The sequence below is a fragment of the Pelobates fuscus genome, chromosome 1 (genome assembly GCF_036172605.1).
Source record: "Pelobates fuscus isolate aPelFus1 chromosome 1, aPelFus1.pri, whole genome shotgun sequence".
Taxonomy (NCBI): Eukaryota; Metazoa; Chordata; class Amphibia; order Anura; family Pelobatidae; genus Pelobates; species Pelobates fuscus.
The window spans coordinates 314,739,894-314,757,661 of record NC_086317.1 but is presented as its reverse complement, the minus strand read 5'-3'; the positions used below and the strand labels follow the sequence as shown (position 1 = coordinate 314,757,661).

Genomic DNA, 17,768 nt, shown 5'->3' with positions numbered 1-17,768 from the left:
GGTCGGAGGTTTCCGGTGCAGCAGATTGGTGAGTGGGCTCTCCCTGGTGTGTATGGGGTCGGTTGTCGGCGTATGAGGGACCCGTTGCCTCTTCCCGCCAGTTTGTTTGCTGCTTCAGGCTGGAAATCGCTCGGGGGGCTCGAGGCAGGTATCTGCCTATGTGGCGCCGGGTGGTCGGGCGAATCCATGCCGCTATCAGCCTCATTGTTTGGTGGAGGGATTTGCCCATGTTGCTGGACTGTGCCTTTAGGGTGTTACTTAGCCGTGTAATGAATTCCCGGGTGTCCCTGGGTGGCTTGGAGAGGGGGCTTTTTGGCGCAGAGCGCGCTCTTACCGCCATCTTGCCTGGGCCCCAACCGTCCTGGTGGGGTGTATGTTTGATCATCCGCTTATGCTGCTGCGCTGGGGTAAACGACCCCAGTGAGGACCGGGATGACCCCCGCCGGTCCAGAGGGGGGGGTAGCAGGGCATCTCTCAACGTTTGGCGTCGTGCAGGTCTCGTGCTGGAGGGTCGGCCGCCACCTCCAGGCCTCGGGTCCCGCTGCTTTGTAGGCCTCGTGGCCGGTAGGAGTGTCTGCATCGTGCAGTGGAGCTGGTTGAGCATCCTTCTGTTCCTGGTATGTTCCTGCATCTTTCTCGGGGTCGTTTGTGCAGCTATATTGGCTGGTGTAGTCGGGGTTTTCAATTTTTTGCTCAGATATGCAGGAGCTCTCCAGGAACACGTCCGGCCATCTTGGCTGTTAGGCCCCGCCCAAATATAATATTCTTACAGGTGAACGAATTACCGTTTCACATGTTCAGCTATGACTACACTTGATATAAATACTTGAATGCAGGTCATATTCCCTTTTAACCTTTCTACATAATGTGCTTGTTTTCATTCATACATAAATAGTTGTTTCCACTCTCTCAAAAAAGTAACATGAAATAAGAGGGGGTTGGGAACGGTTCTGTCACAAAGGAGTGAGAAAGAAAAATCTTATTTCTCAATGTGTTGGTGCATGACCTTTTAACTGCCATATAGACTACTTTAGAGTCCTCTGTGGTTCATTGGTGCTCTGTCCATGTGTTTGACATCTATATATATATATATATATATACACACTTAAAACACCTGCTTAACTTTAAAAAAAACAAAAAAATATATATATTCTGCTCCATGAGCCATGAGAAAAAAAACTTTGCTTACTTATGCAGTGATGCATAGTAGCCATCTGTGAGATTGACCCTCCCTCTTTGATGTAATCCATAGGAAATTCTGATGTAGACTGCTTTTTGACACCTGTAACGGTGTTATGTCTGCATTGTTGTTTGTTTTTACTTGTATAGACTGCTCACTGTTTAAATCTGAAGTAGTGTTCCTCAGGCACTGGTTCGTGAATTAGTCAGCAAATGCAGAATCATTTGCTTGGACAGCACTTAGAGGCGGATAGCGTCCGGTTTGTAAAAAAAATAAATGGTTTGATAGATTCAAAAATGTACAAATCGGGAGCCTGGCAGCCATCCTGAATAGACGCCATCAAAGCTTGCTCCTCCAAAATCTACCACAATCTGCCAAAAATCGACCCCATCAAGCCCCATCTACCCACCAAAAACACCCAGCACCTACCAGCAAACACCCTGCACCGTTTCATGCCTTTCTTTCAGGCACCCAAACAACCCAGACGCAAACTCAAAGCTGCGGCCTACCGCGCCACTCCAATCCTGGGCCTAGAGGCCTTCCTCGGCGGGATCTACCCGGAACTCCCTCCTCTCAACGCGGCCGCAAGCAAAACAGAAATGGGCCGCCGCTCACAAAAACCCGCAACCGGCCACTGCACACAAGGTAGGGATATCGGAGAGATGCTCCTCCGGCCCACACACCCTGAACCGGCCCAGGCCACTCCACTCCACGCCAGCAGCCTGACCTCCGACCCGCACGGAGATGAGCCGATCACAGCGGCGACCCCCTTGGCTGACCACACACCACCACCAGAACCCCTAGATGATTCAGCCCCCACCACCAAAGGGGACTTAAAAGCACTATGGGCAAATATACAAAACTTACTAGCGGCCGATGTCGCAAGGGTTAAGGCAGACATATCACAAGTAACAGAACGTGTTGGAACGGCAGAGGCAGACATCAAAGTCGTTCAGGATGAGGTTTCCAGCCTTAAAGACACAGTCCAACAAATACAAATGGAACAACATGTCCTAGCTGCCCAACTCATGTCCCTTGAGGATAGACAACGCCAAACCCACATTAAAATCAGGGGAGTACCCACCACAGTACCAACCGAGGAACTAGCACACTACGCGAGGCGACTCCTCGCCACGATCCTCCCTCAAGCTATCGCCAAGAAACTAGTCCTAGACGGGATCTACCGGGTCACAAGCACGGTACGAATCCCCCCCAGCACACCCAGAGATGTAATCCTGCGCTGCACGTCAATACAGGACAAGATACAGATAATGACAGCCCTGAAGGGTAAAACGCCTCTGGCCTTCGAGAGCTCCCAATTGACTTTCTTTCAGGACCTCACCAGAGCCACACTACTAAGGCGTAAAACATTTGGGCCAGTCACAGCCTCACTACGCGCTGCTGACATACCCTACAGATGGGGACGCACTGGCTCACTGCTAGTACACCACAATGGGACTACCCATAACCTCACAACCCTGTCCGGAGCACCAGCCTTCCTATCTGCAATGGGACTGCAACCTTCGCATCTTAACCCCACACCTGCAAGTCAAATAGAAAATCGGGAACCAGAAGACGACCTAACGCCGACCCAGATAACGAGAAACCGACAATCTACAAACACCTAACTATGTGCAAAGGCTGAGCCTAAAAACAACGCATATACCTCGGGAACAATTTCCGATGCGGACCAAGACTTTACCGATACTCGGTTGAGATCCCCTCAAGTGCCTACACCATTGCATAACCCATCCCATGCACCCCTCCCTCCCCATGAGATGTATATGCATGTATTATTACTTTTTGTTTACCTGTTAACACCAGTAAAAATTTGTTCCTAAACCCTACCACTACTTACAGGAGGTACCCATGCACCCAACCACACCAAACAGATCTACACAACAGACACATTGATGGCACCCACCTTAGATACACCCCTCCGTCTCCCCGCCACCCCCAAGGTAAGGGGAAATAGTCAAGATGCCACAGGCAGTACCCTGCAACGCAGAACCCCACACACACCTGATCAAGCACAAACTAAATCCTAAAACGGGGGCCCATAGACAGGTACTCACTGACATCTGACACCACAAGCCTGACCCAAACCTGTAACAAGCATGTATGCTCTTAGGACCCCAAGTAAAGCCACACTTGGCAACCACGAGCATTCACAGACACCCAAACCTGGAGTATCCCAGGGAACCAACACACAACCCACCACACCTGTCTACAACAGCACAACCCTGGGCGTGTCACCTAACTTGTCTACTATATAGAAAAAAGTGCTTAGTTTAACTTGTGTACCAATCTTATAAACCTGTATAATGTTTTCACATGCTTTGACACTGTATTCAGATACATACTGGAGATTGCTTGTCACAGCTGTTGTGGCAAGACAAGCATGTATGTTATTAAGCCATGCACTAAGAAAATAAAGAATTTAAAAAAAAAAAAAAAAAATGTACAAATCCAGGTAAGATGTCAAACTGTTCTAAAATGGTTTGATAGATTACTCTCGCATGGGTAATGGGTACTTCTGGCACAATATAAGGCATAAAACAAAAAAGAGAGCAGCATAGATGGTAACTGGAGGAAATGAATCTTATTGTAATGTCTCTGTATATATAATTTCTAAAACTTAGTGGCCACTTTTCGTGGTACAGCTATCTTTGCCTCAGAACAGTCTTAATTCATCATGGTATGGATTAAATAAGCTTTTGAAGACATTGCTTAGAATTTCTAGTTCATGTTGTCGTAATCACGTCCGCCAGTTGCTTCAGATTTTTGTTGCCTGCACATTCGTGCTGCAAATCTCCTGTTCCACCACATAAACAACTATGTTTGTGTGCTGTAGCATTTAAACAATACCCCACTGGTATTAAAATGGTTCTATCCCCAAAATAAACATTATCTAGTCTGCTTCTATGTATCTTCCCTGTCTGAATTGTTTTCAGAAAATACATAAAGAAAGATGCCTTATGTGTAGCAGTCAAGTTGACAAAACATGACTATGTCTGGGTGCAAAGTTTACATTGCAGGGTTAAGTCCTCCTCTAGTGCCTGTCAGTATGACTGCCACTAGAGAAGCTTCTGCTGCACTGAGTAAAACTGTCACGTGACAGGGAAGCCCCCTTGGAAAACATTAATTCAATGCTTTCTTATGGGTAAGTTTGAATATTCTTGCCCTTCATGCGCTTTAGGTCCCCATGCTCATCTGAGTTTACCTACCATTTGGGGAGTGGCATCATAACTACTACAGTGAGCGGTTATGTTTTGTGTAACTTTTAAAAGGAGTGGTCTTCCTCTGTTGTAGCCCACCTACCTAAAGTATTGACATTGACATTGGCATTCAGAGATGATCTTCTGTTGCCTTAATAATCAGTCTCGAAAATGTCTCCTGTGATGATGATAAAAACATCCAATAAGAATTGAATACTGTGGGAGGAAAAACACTGGCTTTTAAAATAAAAAAAAATAAAAAATACATTAAAAACCTATGTGCAACAATCACTAGAAATTAATGGTTTCTGAACTACTCTACCCACGGTTTCTGGAATCAAAAATAATTCCATTATCTGTAATATGATCTCATTTCTTCCCCATTCAGATTTTTGGCCTGGAGAAGAACTGAACATGTTGACAATGACTGCATGCTTTTATGCATTGAGTTTCTGCCATATTTGATTAGCTGATTAGTTATTTGTGTTAGCAAGTAGATTTACCTCATAAAGTGGCCATGGAGTGCAAATGTGTGCTTGAATATCAATAAATCTGTATATCTTTAAAGTAGGGGCAGTGCTGCAGAGTAATCAGCACTGCCATTTAGTGTCTCCACCCTCTGCATGCAGACACTGAACTTTCCTCATAGAGATCCATTGATTCAATTCATCTCTGAGTAGGTGCTGATTGGCCAGGACTGTGTTGGCTTTGCCCTGTTTTGCCTCCTTGACAGTCTCTGCCAATCCTATAAGGAAGCATTGTGAATGGCTCAGACCACCACTTATGATGATGTCAGCAGGCAGTTTCAGAGGCAGACAGGGACAGAGCCAGCAGCTGCAGACTTGAATACCAGTAAGATTTTACTATATTTGGGGGAGGCAAGATGGGATCAGGGGGGCTAGATGGGGATTTTAACAATTTAGGATTATGAATACATGTGTGTGTTCCTCACCCTATAGTGTATCTAAGTAAAAAGAGAAAAGATCATAGGGTGATGCAGTTTAAGCATCTGTATAATAGAATACATCATGTGAGTGGGACCAATAGGGTATTCTATTGTATAGATACTCAAGCTGTATCACCGTATGGTCTTTTTTTCTTTTTACTTAACTTAAGGACGCAGCTTAAGAAGCTGGACTTACCCTTAAGGACACTAGCAATTTCTGCATTTTTTGCTCTTTGTGATAAACCTCGTTTTCCTTATTTATTGCACCAACACATATTATATACTGTTTTCTAAAGGACAAAAAAAGGGGCTTTAATCTGATGTGACATATACATATTTAAAGGATCACTATAGGGTCAGGAACACAAACATGTATTCCTGACCCTATAGTGTTAACACCACCATCTAGCCCGTCATGCCTCCATACATATAGCAACATCTTACTGTATTCAAGCCAGAAGCTGTAACTCTGCATGCTGTGTGCCTCAAAAAAAATAAAAATAAGCTTAAGTGGTAGTCTGATCCAATCACAATGCTTCCCTATAGGATTGGCTGAGATTGACAAGGAGGCAGATCAGGGGCAGAGCCAGCATGATTTAAACACAGCTCTGGCCAATCAGCATCTCCTCATAGAGATGAGGAAGTTCAGTGTCTGCATGCAGAGGGAGGAGATATTGACTGTTTGGATGCATTTTAGGCAGCCATGACCCAGGAAGGATCTCTAACAGCTATATGAGGAGTGGCCAGTGAAGTTATCACTAGGCTGTAATGTAAACACTGCATTTTCTCAGCAAAAAGCCCAAAGGTAATGATTCTACTCACTAGAACAAATTTAATATGCTGTAGTTGTTCTGGTGACTATAGTGTTCCTTTAAATTTGTATTTATTATAAAAAAATAAAATGAAAATGTACATTTCGTAAACAAGATGTGCGCTACTGCTGTAGAAAATCCAATATTGTGTTCAGATACTTATTCTGAGTAAAACGATACCCCCAATGCATACCATTGCCATTTGTGGAGTTACAGTGCCATAAAACAGACCTGATGGGTGCAATTGTAGCAGTTTGACTGTTGAAATTACCTCACAAGGTTCTACCATTTGTGAAAGTAGACACTACAGTGCATCTCATATGGTGTATATTACGCCATAATGTGGTGACTTTATTTTTCAACAGTTTATGCCATAAATTATGGTCTTTTTTTGTGTGTGTGTGTGTGTGCATTTTTGCTGGTAATTTTTCAAGTATATGTACCACTGTGATCAAATTTCCAAATTTATGTTCTGCAAACTTTTCTGAATAAAACAATACCTCCAATGTATGTCTTTGCCACTATTCTGTGAAGCTACGGTGCCATAAAAGAGTCCATTACAGTTTTTACAATTAGAATTTTGATAGGTGGATTTGATTTGTCCTTCTCATTTTACAGGCATTGTGGCACTTTAACAGATACAATGACCCTATAAATGCATACAATTTGTGAAAGTAGACACCACGGGGTATGTCATATGGTGTCTACTTTCACATATTATTTTGAACCTTAATGTAAAGTAATATTAGCATCAATTTCTTTCATATTTTATCGTATTCTTTTAGCGTTTTTGTACACACATTGCACTTTTGGAAACTTATGTGCTACTGTAATAAAAAAAACTAAATTGGGGGCGGAGCCTGAACGCCGAGCTGAGCGGCTGCACTGTGGATGTGCTCCAGGCAAAACAGTCCAAAATCGGGTTAAAAACCCCCACAAATCTCCATACAGAGACTGCTTATCAGCCCAAGCGACACAGGTACAATATGGAGATGAAGATAAATCGAGACCCCGAGCGAAACAGGCAACTGCGACCGGGAGAGAGACCTGAGGCCTACCTGCGGCCTACTCAGAGGATACAGGGAAGACGGCCGATCCCCCAGCCGACTGCAGCCCGCATAGCTGCAGGTCTCCCCGGAACACCACTCCCCCCCCCCCCCCGCCGGTGAGGGATATCCCGGCGACTAAAGCACGCAGCCCTAGACGGAAGCACCAACCTCAACACACCAACTCTGCAGGGCCAGCGATGACCAACATGGCGGCAGCCTCGTGGGCCTCAACATCCGAGGCCTGCCTGCTCCCACTGTCGGACAGGCTAAACCAACTATTTGCAAGCTTCTGGGCCAAGATCACGAGCCGCAGGGTCACCCCGAAGGAAGCGCCAGCGACGTCAGTCCCAAGAGACCCCAAGCAGACACGTGTAATACCGAAACGATACCGGAGAGGGACCTGGGCAGCAGGGAGAAGGAGGCGGGAAGCCAAAAACAAGCTACGACACCTGAATGCTCAACCACTGGTGAGTCGCCTAAACCCTCAAAAGGGATTCACCCGGAGGCTACCCCCGCAATACTCCCCCCTCCAGCACCCAGCCCCATCGGAGAGACGGCGCTGCACCAGAAGGCCCCGCAACCACAGAAAATACGAGCCCCTAAACAACTCCCTGGGGCACCGCACAGGACTCTCTTACACTCCCCGCTCAATAGCACCAACGTTTGCAAAAGACCGGTTCATCGCCCGAAGATCACAGCCAAGTGCATCCCTCACTACTTCTAACGGCGGATCCAGCACCGGCAGGACAACGAGGGCAGCGGAGACCGACCTATCCAACAAGCCCATACACCAATGCGGACTTATGCCATTCAAACCTACCGGCCAACCACTAACAGGCATCGGCTGAGCACCCCCAGACGGACACTATAAACACAGACTCACTCGGATCGTTTCCCGGGACTGAGGCAATACACCACCCTACGCAATAGTACACATAACCCACAACACACGTCGAGCTTCAACACTCACACATTTTTATAGGGTACAGCTCCTGACACAGAAACCCGATGTCCCCATCTTAAACAAAGCAGATGTAACTGATACACTAAAGCAAGTAACGTCCAACAGGCGTTACACTCCACACACAGAGGCAACTCAGGGGTTAACCACCCCACTGACACCACACAGGTACATTTAACCACATACTAGGAGACACACACCTCATCTGCACACAACACATACAAACCCCAGCATAGCTCTATACATCACAATTTATTGATGCCTGAACAGAAAACCAGCATGCTACTCACTTACATCTTGATCTTAACTCAAACTAAACTAAATTACAGACACAAAGCTTGCACATGTATATTTTAAGCTCTACCTTCCAATACCAGACACACTATTCCAACTCGGACTGGAAATGATTACTTTCACCGTTATGTTTGTTAATACGCCTGTTTGTTATTGCTATTACTTATGTTAAAAAAAAAAGTGCAGCATACCATGATGATGCTAACCGACATATTAATAGGCATTGTTACTCTTTCTATAATGCCATGTGACACTGTTGCAATGTACAATTAACACTGCACTCAAAACATAAAGAATGAGTGCTAGCCATCTCAGTAACCTAGAACGAGTAGTGTCATAGCCTAAAAGCCATCTTGTGATAAGGCCGCACTTAATGCCTGTGAAGCGCTGCCATTATTCAGCTGTTCCCCCTTACTTCTATAAGCTCCCTAGCTAAGCAACTGATTCTATATAAGCGATTGTACACACGTTTTAGTTTTCCATAGCAAAGTCAGGAAATGTTTAGATATTAAAGCGAAGTCAATTTAATCATAACTCTTAAGCTACAGTTACTAATAGACAAGGCAACCTTGACAGTAGTAGTTACCTAGCTTGTACCTAGCCTGTATTACTAATTAAAAAATTGTGCGCTTAATCTAAATGCTGTACAACAGTGAACGACTATGTGTTCTTAAACTGTTTGCAATTGCTGTTATGGCATTGTTGGCATACGACTGTTATTTCATGCACAGCCAAAATAAAGAATTAAAAAAAAAAAAAAAAAACTAAATTATCCTTCACTATATTTTCGGAGTACAAAATTACCCCCGTTGTATACCACAGCCAGGTTTTTGTGAAAATACAGGGCTAAAATGATATCCGGCAGAGTACATTTAAAAAAAAAAAAAAAAAGTTTAAATGACAAGTTGAAGATGGGTTATTGGAGCATTGTAGTAGCTCGTATATTTAAATTACGCCACCAAAGCATACCATTTTCAAAAGTGGACACCATGGGGACTCTCATATAAAATATTATGAGCTTTATTGAAATTACATTTCCTTACCATTTTTTTTTTTCTTTTTTTTTTTTGTGGTATTCATTTTTATTTTTACATATACATAGTATTTTTTTGTTTCTTTTTTAAATCTTGTGTGTCCCACTTTAATACTGTACTCTGCAACATCTCCTGAGAACAAATATACCCCATATGTATATCTATGGGAAGTAGCAATCTTGATCCCAATTTAAATCCTTAATACTAAATCAAGCCCTAATTCTTACCAAAATCCTAATCTCAAATCTAATCATAAATCTAATCATAAACCTCACCACAATCCTAACCCATACACTAATCCCATCTGTAACCCTAATTATAACCTTAATCCTAATCTCAAACCTAAATTTAGCAATAGTGTTAGGATTATCCCTGCTGGTGTAAGCAGAGGAATTATCTTGCTATATTCAGCAAATGGATTCCTGTGCTGACCTTAATCCTAATCTGAAACTTAATCAAAATACTAAAATTTAATTATAAACCTAATCTTAAACATAAACCTAATAATACATCTAATACTTATTCTAAACTGAATAAAAATCATTACTTTTAATCCTTAATTTAATCTTGATCCCAGTACTGATATTGGTAAAGGAATTTTACGCTGAAATACAGTGGTATGTGGTACTATTTTCAGTATTGCAGTCTCTTATCTCTTCTCAGATATTATAACCCAATGCATTGTGATCTGTGCTAGGCAACTGAAAAAGCCCACCCCTGATCAGAATGGCATTTAGGGTGACCCTCCAGGGTCTCCCAATCAACAGATCTAGTGAGAGAATGACTGTAGCTGAGCTTCATCGCTCAGCTGCAGTGTTCTCTGTGGATTTAAAAAACTACATCCAGTGCTGACTTTCAGCACTGCATGCAGCTCATCAAAAAGTATGGGGCTGCTAAAAATGTCCCCAGCTGACAAAGGGGGGCTCCAGGTATCTTATGATCCATGGGTTTCCTAATTTGTGCAGGGATTTAACCCTGCTCACACTACATTGCTGTCTATGGGGATTTAAATCACCATTGAAAGAGCTACATGCCAATCTCACTTTGAGCTCTACATGCAGCTCACTTGTCAGTCTGGAGCCACTAGAAATAGCCCCAGCTGACAGAGGGGAGCCCCAGGTTTCTAATGGTGCCTTTTTCCCCTGATGAGCAAGGATTTAACATTGCTCACACCACAATCTAGATATAAACATTTAAATGCCTATTTAAGCAGCTACATGCTTTACTGACTTCCAGTACTGCATGTAGCTCATCAAAAATTCAGGGGTCACTAAAAATAGCCACAGCTGATAGAGGAGAGCCCCAGGTTTCCATTGATACCTGGGACTCCCTGGTGTGAGCAGGAATTTAACCCTGATCACACCACATTGTAACAGTGGGGATTTAAATCCCTATCTAAATGCTTGTTTGCAGCGCTCACTTTGAGCTCTGCAAACAGAGCATCAATCCGTCTGGGACCACTAATTCTGGCCCCAGGTAACAGAGGGAAGCCCCATGAATCAAATAATGGCTGGCGTTACCAGCAAGGAAACAATACTAAGAAAATACTGCATGACAGAAGTTTTCCGTTGTGCTTCCTTAAGGGTAGAATCAGCATGACCGACAATTTCCGTTATACGTTCTTAAGGGCTACAAGTTTCACTATTGTATGTACAGATCATGGTGATATATGCATTTATTGTGTGCTCTCCCTGTTTTTTTTTGTTTTTTTTTTTATTAATCTTCTTGCAAGTAGATTAATAAAAGTACCTTGCAAAATGTCTACCCTGGGAACTGTAATTCTGATTACCGTAATCCTGTTTCTGCAGTTTTCCTAGACCGCTCCCAGACAATGGAAAAAAGCTGCAGTTTAGAGGCTCCATTTAAGTAATTTATTGGTTAATTTTTATCAATTGAAAAATGTGAAGCCTGAAAAGATTGGGAAGAATTGTACAAGATATGGCTTGATTTGTGTCTGTATCTTCTCTATTGTGTTGGTTTACACACAGATTCTGGAATGTTAATGCTTCTTGTTTTTTGTTTTTTTTTGCAGGCCGGTGGGAATGCCAAAAATGGAAAAAGTTTACTTGCACAATCCTAGTTCAGAAGAAACTATAACTTTAGTATCAATATCAGCAACAACATCACATTTTCATGCATCATTTTTTCAAAATAGAGTAAGTAATTTTTTTTTCCTCTTGAATCTCCTGATTTAATTTTTTTCTTCCCCCACATTATTATTATATTTATATAGCGCCAACAAATTCCATAGCGCTTTACAATGGGTGGACAAACATATGATTGTAAGCAGACAAGTTTGACACACAGGGACAGAGGGGTTGAGGGACTTGCTCACTGAGCGTACATGCTAGAGGGAGTGAAACAAAAGGTAAGGGGAAGTATTAGGAAGTAGATTGGTAGAATATTATTCAATGAAGACTTAGTGTGAGGGTTTTTTTAAAGCCATAAACAGTTTCATTGATTATTAAAATTCAGATTATAAAATTCAGTAAAAAACTAAACAAATAAAAGCATGAATCCATATTAATTACATATTTCCTTCTTACACAGTAAGGGGATATTGACTATAGGTTTCTGTTTTATGGATTTCATTTTTGCAAGTGGCTACATTTGTTCTTGTTCTAAATTACATTTTACTAGTCAAATAGTTTTAATTTAAAGTTGTGACTTTTCAACTTCAGCATGTGTGCAGTAATGTATACTAGTCAAAACCACAGCATTACTGTAATGACAAATGTGATTCTATTAAACCATATAAGCATTTGTGTTACGCAAATTGAATGCTACATAAAATAGAAAATTGCAGTCTATGAGAACTACATTTAAGTACAGCTTATTGTAGTAATTCTGATGTCTATAGCCTGTTTCAGAGAAAAGGCAGTGTTTACATTACTGCCTAGTATCCAGTCTAGTGGCAATCACTCAGTCACTAGAGGGGTTTCCTGGGTCAGTCCTGCACAGTGTGCAGCACTGGTGTTCAGCATTTCCACACTCTGCCTGAAGATGTTGAAAGCTCTCCTTGAAGCGATGCTGATTGGCGTGGTCTTTTGCCGCACAATACCCTTCCAATGCTTGCCTATAGGAAAGAAATGGATTGGCTGAGATCGTCAGATTTGATTCCCAGCTTTGGAGACAGTGACAGCCGTGGTAGACCAGCACGGCTCTGGAAAACATTTAAAAAATTACATAGAGTGTAATTATGAAAATGACCAGTATATTGCAGTAACAGACCACTCTACAAAGGGTTAATGATGGGTTTGGGTTAATGCTGTTTTATTGTTGGGGGAAGTCGAAAGCTAGGGTTTTAGGGTAAGGTTAGAGTAGGTATTCCCTTGTCCTTCCAGTTGGTATAGCATTACGTGTGGGGTTGGCCTAATTCAATCACAATGCTTCCCCATAGGATTGGCAGAGACTGACAAAGAGGCAGATCAGGGGCAGAGCCAGCATGATTCAAACACAGCCCATGCCAATCAGCATCTCCTCATACAGATTTATTGAATCAATGAATCTCTATGAGGAAAGTTCAGTGTCTGCATGCAGAGGGAGGAGATACTGAATGTTTGGATCCTTTTTAGGCAGCCATGACCAAGGAAGGATCTCTAACAGCCATCTGAGGAGTGGCTAGTGAAGTTATCACTAGGCTGTAATGTAAACACTGCATTTTCTCTGAAAGGACAGTGTTTACAGCAAAAAGCCTGAAGGGAATGATTCTACTCACCAGAACATTCAATAAGCTGTAGTTGTACTGGTGACTGTAGTGTCCCTTTAAGGTTATTTTGTGGGACCCTTTTGTCAAGTGATCACCATAGCCTTTCTGATTACTTGTTGCCATTGAATATAAGTGTATTTTAAACAAAAAGAATGGTCCAGCATACAAACCACTTTAAAATAGCTTACTGTGTCAGCCGAAACATATGTTTGTAGACTTCCTGCTATACACTAAATAAAACACTACATTATTTTTGGAGAGTTCTGCACCATTCTTTTTTGTTTGAAAATGTATTACTGGTGTGGTTATACTGGAGATCTTTAGTAAATGCTTATCTATTCTTTGTTATACGTGAATTTTAAATCAGGAAGGTCAATTTAATTTCTTTCTTTTTTTTAATGTATCCAAAGAAGCTGTATGTAAAACATGGCAAACCTTTACTGGGTATATGTTTTTCAAAAGTTTGATAGTTGTCTAATGAACTTCAAAAATAATTTGCTTTTATTTTAACAGTGATGGAAACTAGGCTTTGTCAAAATGTTGTTGTGTACATAGGGGGTTAATGCTCTTTTTTAGGACAAATCACCATTTTACTGTGTCTTGCACTTTGTTGCTCTTTCTTTGTTTTCGTTTGTTTACCTTTCCTGTTAATGATTATAGTCTTGCCCTGCCTACCACTTACATACTGCCTTCATTAATATTTATCTATTAATCCTTTAATATCCAGTTGCCTCCATTTTGTTCTCTTCGGTTTGTGGTGACTGCAGTTTTTTTTTTTTTTTTGTTTTTTTTTCATGGATGGATTGTGGATAAATTAGCTGAAAGGAAACTTTGCTTAAACTTGCTCCCAAAAGAAAAAGTGATCTTAACCCCTTAAGGACCAAACTTCTGGAATAAAAGGGAATCATGACATGTCACACATGTCATGTGTCCTTAAGGGGTTAAAGTGATGCATAACTAAAATATGGTGAATTAAAAATAAAATAAATCAAATTTACTACATTTAAAATCATAACTGCAGAAACAGCTGCTCCCCCCCTCCCCCCTTACCCCCATGTTTATCATAAAGGTTTTTCTTTTGGGACATGGCCTGGTATGGATTCATATGTCGCTTGAGCTATGCTATAATATTATAGGATATTGCAAATATCACAAAGCATTGTGCATTTTTCTAAATTGCTGATTTATTTATTTTTACAACTCCGTAAGCCTTTTTCTGTTTAATTGCAAGTGTAATAAATCCCCTTGACATACTGCATGCTCGTAATAGCTAATAATAGTGTTTTGGGCCAGGGCTGTCCAGTACTCTGTACACAGGTCAGCCGGTTTATTTTATGGCAACCTTATTTTTGGAACAGTAGTAAACCTTAATTTGAATGGAGTGCATTAGTGCAGTGTGAATACTTATGATAAAGCACTTTTGTATCACATCTTTGAGCAACCACTATTCAGTGACAGTAAAACATCTTAGAATTTCATCTAAATAAAGCTCCCCTTTTGAATGTGTGCGCTCTGGAACAGTTGTCACTGCAAATTTTAAACAGGCTAGTGCTTGCCAGGCAGTTTCTAATCATTGTGAACAATGAATAAAGGGTTACACCAACAAAAGCCAGTGTCTTTCATAAAAGCCTGTTTAATGTAAATGCTTAAACGTACACATCCACTCTGTGCCAAGACCCAAGTTTTTGCCCGATCTTCCTTACTCCGCCTTGCTGGAGGTGGAGGGAGGTCGGAGAGAACGGACTAACAGAAGGCCCAAGGGGGATGTGCCGCCACTGGCTGTCTACCAGCATTTTCTGAGTGCTGGTGTCAGATGCTGATTTTGCACAGAATTGGTATTAGCCACCTGACAATGTGTTCTGGGCTGGCTAATGTCTCTTTCAGAGGTGATCAGAGAGAAATGCTGCACATACAAACTCCAGGCACCATGATTATTTCCAATCATTGGAGTGGTCATGGTACTTGGAGTGTCACTTTAAAAAGGAGAGGAAAGCTATAGTGGATCAGTTATTACACATATATAACACAGCAAGTTTGTGTTCTTATTTTGATATGGTTCTCAGATTGTTGTGCTTCTGTTTCAAATCTGTGCCTTGTAAACTGAAAGGTTACATGGACACAGAGATTTATTCACTATGCTGAGAATGAAGAAGGCAAAAAAAATAAATGGAATTTTTCACAATTTGCAGTTTCAATTCTAAAAATAGACAAAGTGTTACAAACACTGATTTGAGGAACTCTTTTGCTTTATATCTTGTTACCTTTTAGACAGTTTGTGATAACATTGATTATAAAGGGATGTTCTTGCAATGTTGAAACTGAAAGGTTTTTTCTATTTATATAGTTGCATAACTTCCATGGATTCGAGGAAAACTCCCTCATGTGGGGTTAGGATGGTCTTTTAATAACACACTGATCCTCCAGTTATAATGCAAACTATGTTTGAAGGGAATGGTTGTGAATGAAAAGCAATCCTTTGGAGCATTCCTTAGGCTTTCATAGTTGTTTCCAAATAGGGAGTACCAAATCCCTCAATGAGATAATATTCTGTAAACCTATACTATCAGTATGTACCTAAAGTACTAAAAATTAATTGACAAAAACAGCGCCCTCCGCACCCACAGAATGGCCCCATTGCTGCAGATAGACTAATGTAGACATCCATATTGGGCTGCCCAACACTTATAGCCTATTATTGCTACCCAAAGTTGGACAGGTTAATTTGAAAGTCTCATTCTGCACTGAATGTGTTTTATGCATGGGCAGATCCCTCTTCTTTTTTTTTTTTTCCCCTGTCAACCCTTTTAATAAGTAAAGTGCAAATTGTGAGAAGGAATCTCAGGCTCTTTGCACCATAAGCAATACAATGAGCTGTAGTGGTTAAGTTGCCTAGAGTTTGTCTGCATTTCTCTAGCAATTCAAGTGTTACAGATTACAAAATGCATTGCCACTCCTCATGGCTTCTTGATCCTAATTTCTGTTCTTTCTTTTTCAGAAAATTCTCCCAGGAGGGAATACGTCATTTGACGTGGTGTTTCTCGCACGAGTTGTGGGAAACGTAGAGAATACTTTATTTATTAACACCTCTAATCATGGGGTATTTACCTATCAGGTAAAGAACTGAACCTGCAATTCCACTTGTATGCACATCACACATATTAATGTTATGAAAGCGCCACTATACAGCAGGATTTGTGTATGGTGTATGCCCATGCCAGTGGAAGATGTAACTAAAATCCCTTGTGTTTCTTACAGGTTTTTGGAGTTGGAATACCCAACCCATATAGACTGCGCCCTTTCATTGGTGCAAGAGTTCCTGTAAATAGCAGTTTTTCACCTTTAATTAATATCCACAATCCACATAGTGAACCTTTACAGGTAGGTGCATTGGGCAGAAATTCTATAACTAAATTCTATATCATCACATCTTTTCTATGTTCAAAAGCATTAAATGTTTTAAATGTCATTAAAGCATCCATGTGGTTACCTTGTTACTCTGTTTGGTCCTGTAAATCCATCTTTCCCCCCAATCATCTTATATATGGAGCCCTTATTATTAACTGTTTGATGCATTTATCACACTAATTAGTGTATGTGTGAGCGTGTATAATTTTATTTATTATCAACATTTTATTACAGTTAGTAACTTAAATTAGTTACTTGGATAATAACTGTTCAGCTATCATGGTATGTTATTTTTTGTATGTTTTAGGTACTTGCCTCTACTGCACACATCTGTTCAGCAGGATTGAGTTAAGTTATGACAGTATAAAGTTTACCCTTTATGAACGGTCAGATTAAAGAGACACCATAAGCACTATAACTGCTTCATCTTATTCAAGGGCTTAAGTGTCAAGTTCATTGGCGATGTCCTTCCATTTAGGATTAAACTATTTTTAAAGTTTTATTTCTAAAAGAGAGTCCCCAGCAGCCTATCCTATCTTTGCTGCTTAGGGTTATAAGGAAGCATTGCCTGAGCAGCAATGAATAGTTGTGATTGGCTGAGAGTTTCAGCAGATCACTTTCAGCCCATCACAGTGCCTGTTGCTGGCATGAATTGTTATAGCTAGAAGACGTGCAATCTCTGCATTAGCTACGCCTCAATTAGAGATTGACTGTGGGTGGTGAGGGATTCTTATTTAGTATTAAACTGCTAGAAAATGGTCTAGTACCGAATGGAGAGACCGTGCCAGAGGACTCCACTTTCCATGGTTCTAGTGCCTACAGCAGGGGTAGGCAACCTTCGACACTCCAGATGTTGTGGACTATATATCCCATAATGCTGGCAAAGCATCATGGGAGGTGTAGTTCAAAACCTCTGGAGTGCCGAAGGTTGCCTACCGCTGGCCTACAGTATCCTTTTAAGCTTTACTGTATACCAGCTGCTCTCTAATTGGAATAACTTAATCATTTTAATTGTGCAGATATTAATAGTAACTACAGGTGTGCAAACTACCATTTATCAAACATATTTTTGGAAAAATGCACTTTAACCCCTGGACTGGACTGTTTTTGCGATGTTATACATTTGCGACCAGGCCTCTTTTTACACTTTTGTGGTGTTT

General features: G+C 41.3%; 1 protein-coding gene across 3 annotated transcripts in view; it reads left to right on the top strand.

Moving 5' to 3' along the window:
* Positions 1-17,768, top strand: part of TMEM131 (transmembrane protein 131) — a 232,515-nt gene that overhangs the window by 143,572 nt on the left and 71,175 nt on the right. For all 3 annotated transcript variants that reach the window (XM_063459103.1, XM_063459094.1, XM_063459085.1), the window contains exons 5-7: positions 11,527-11,650; positions 16,199-16,315; positions 16,459-16,585. In XM_063459103.1, coding sequence (XP_063315173.1) covers positions 11,527-11,650; positions 16,199-16,315; positions 16,459-16,585 — 368 coding nt within the window. The remainder of the gene's footprint in view (positions 1-11,526; positions 11,651-16,198; positions 16,316-16,458; positions 16,586-17,768) is intronic.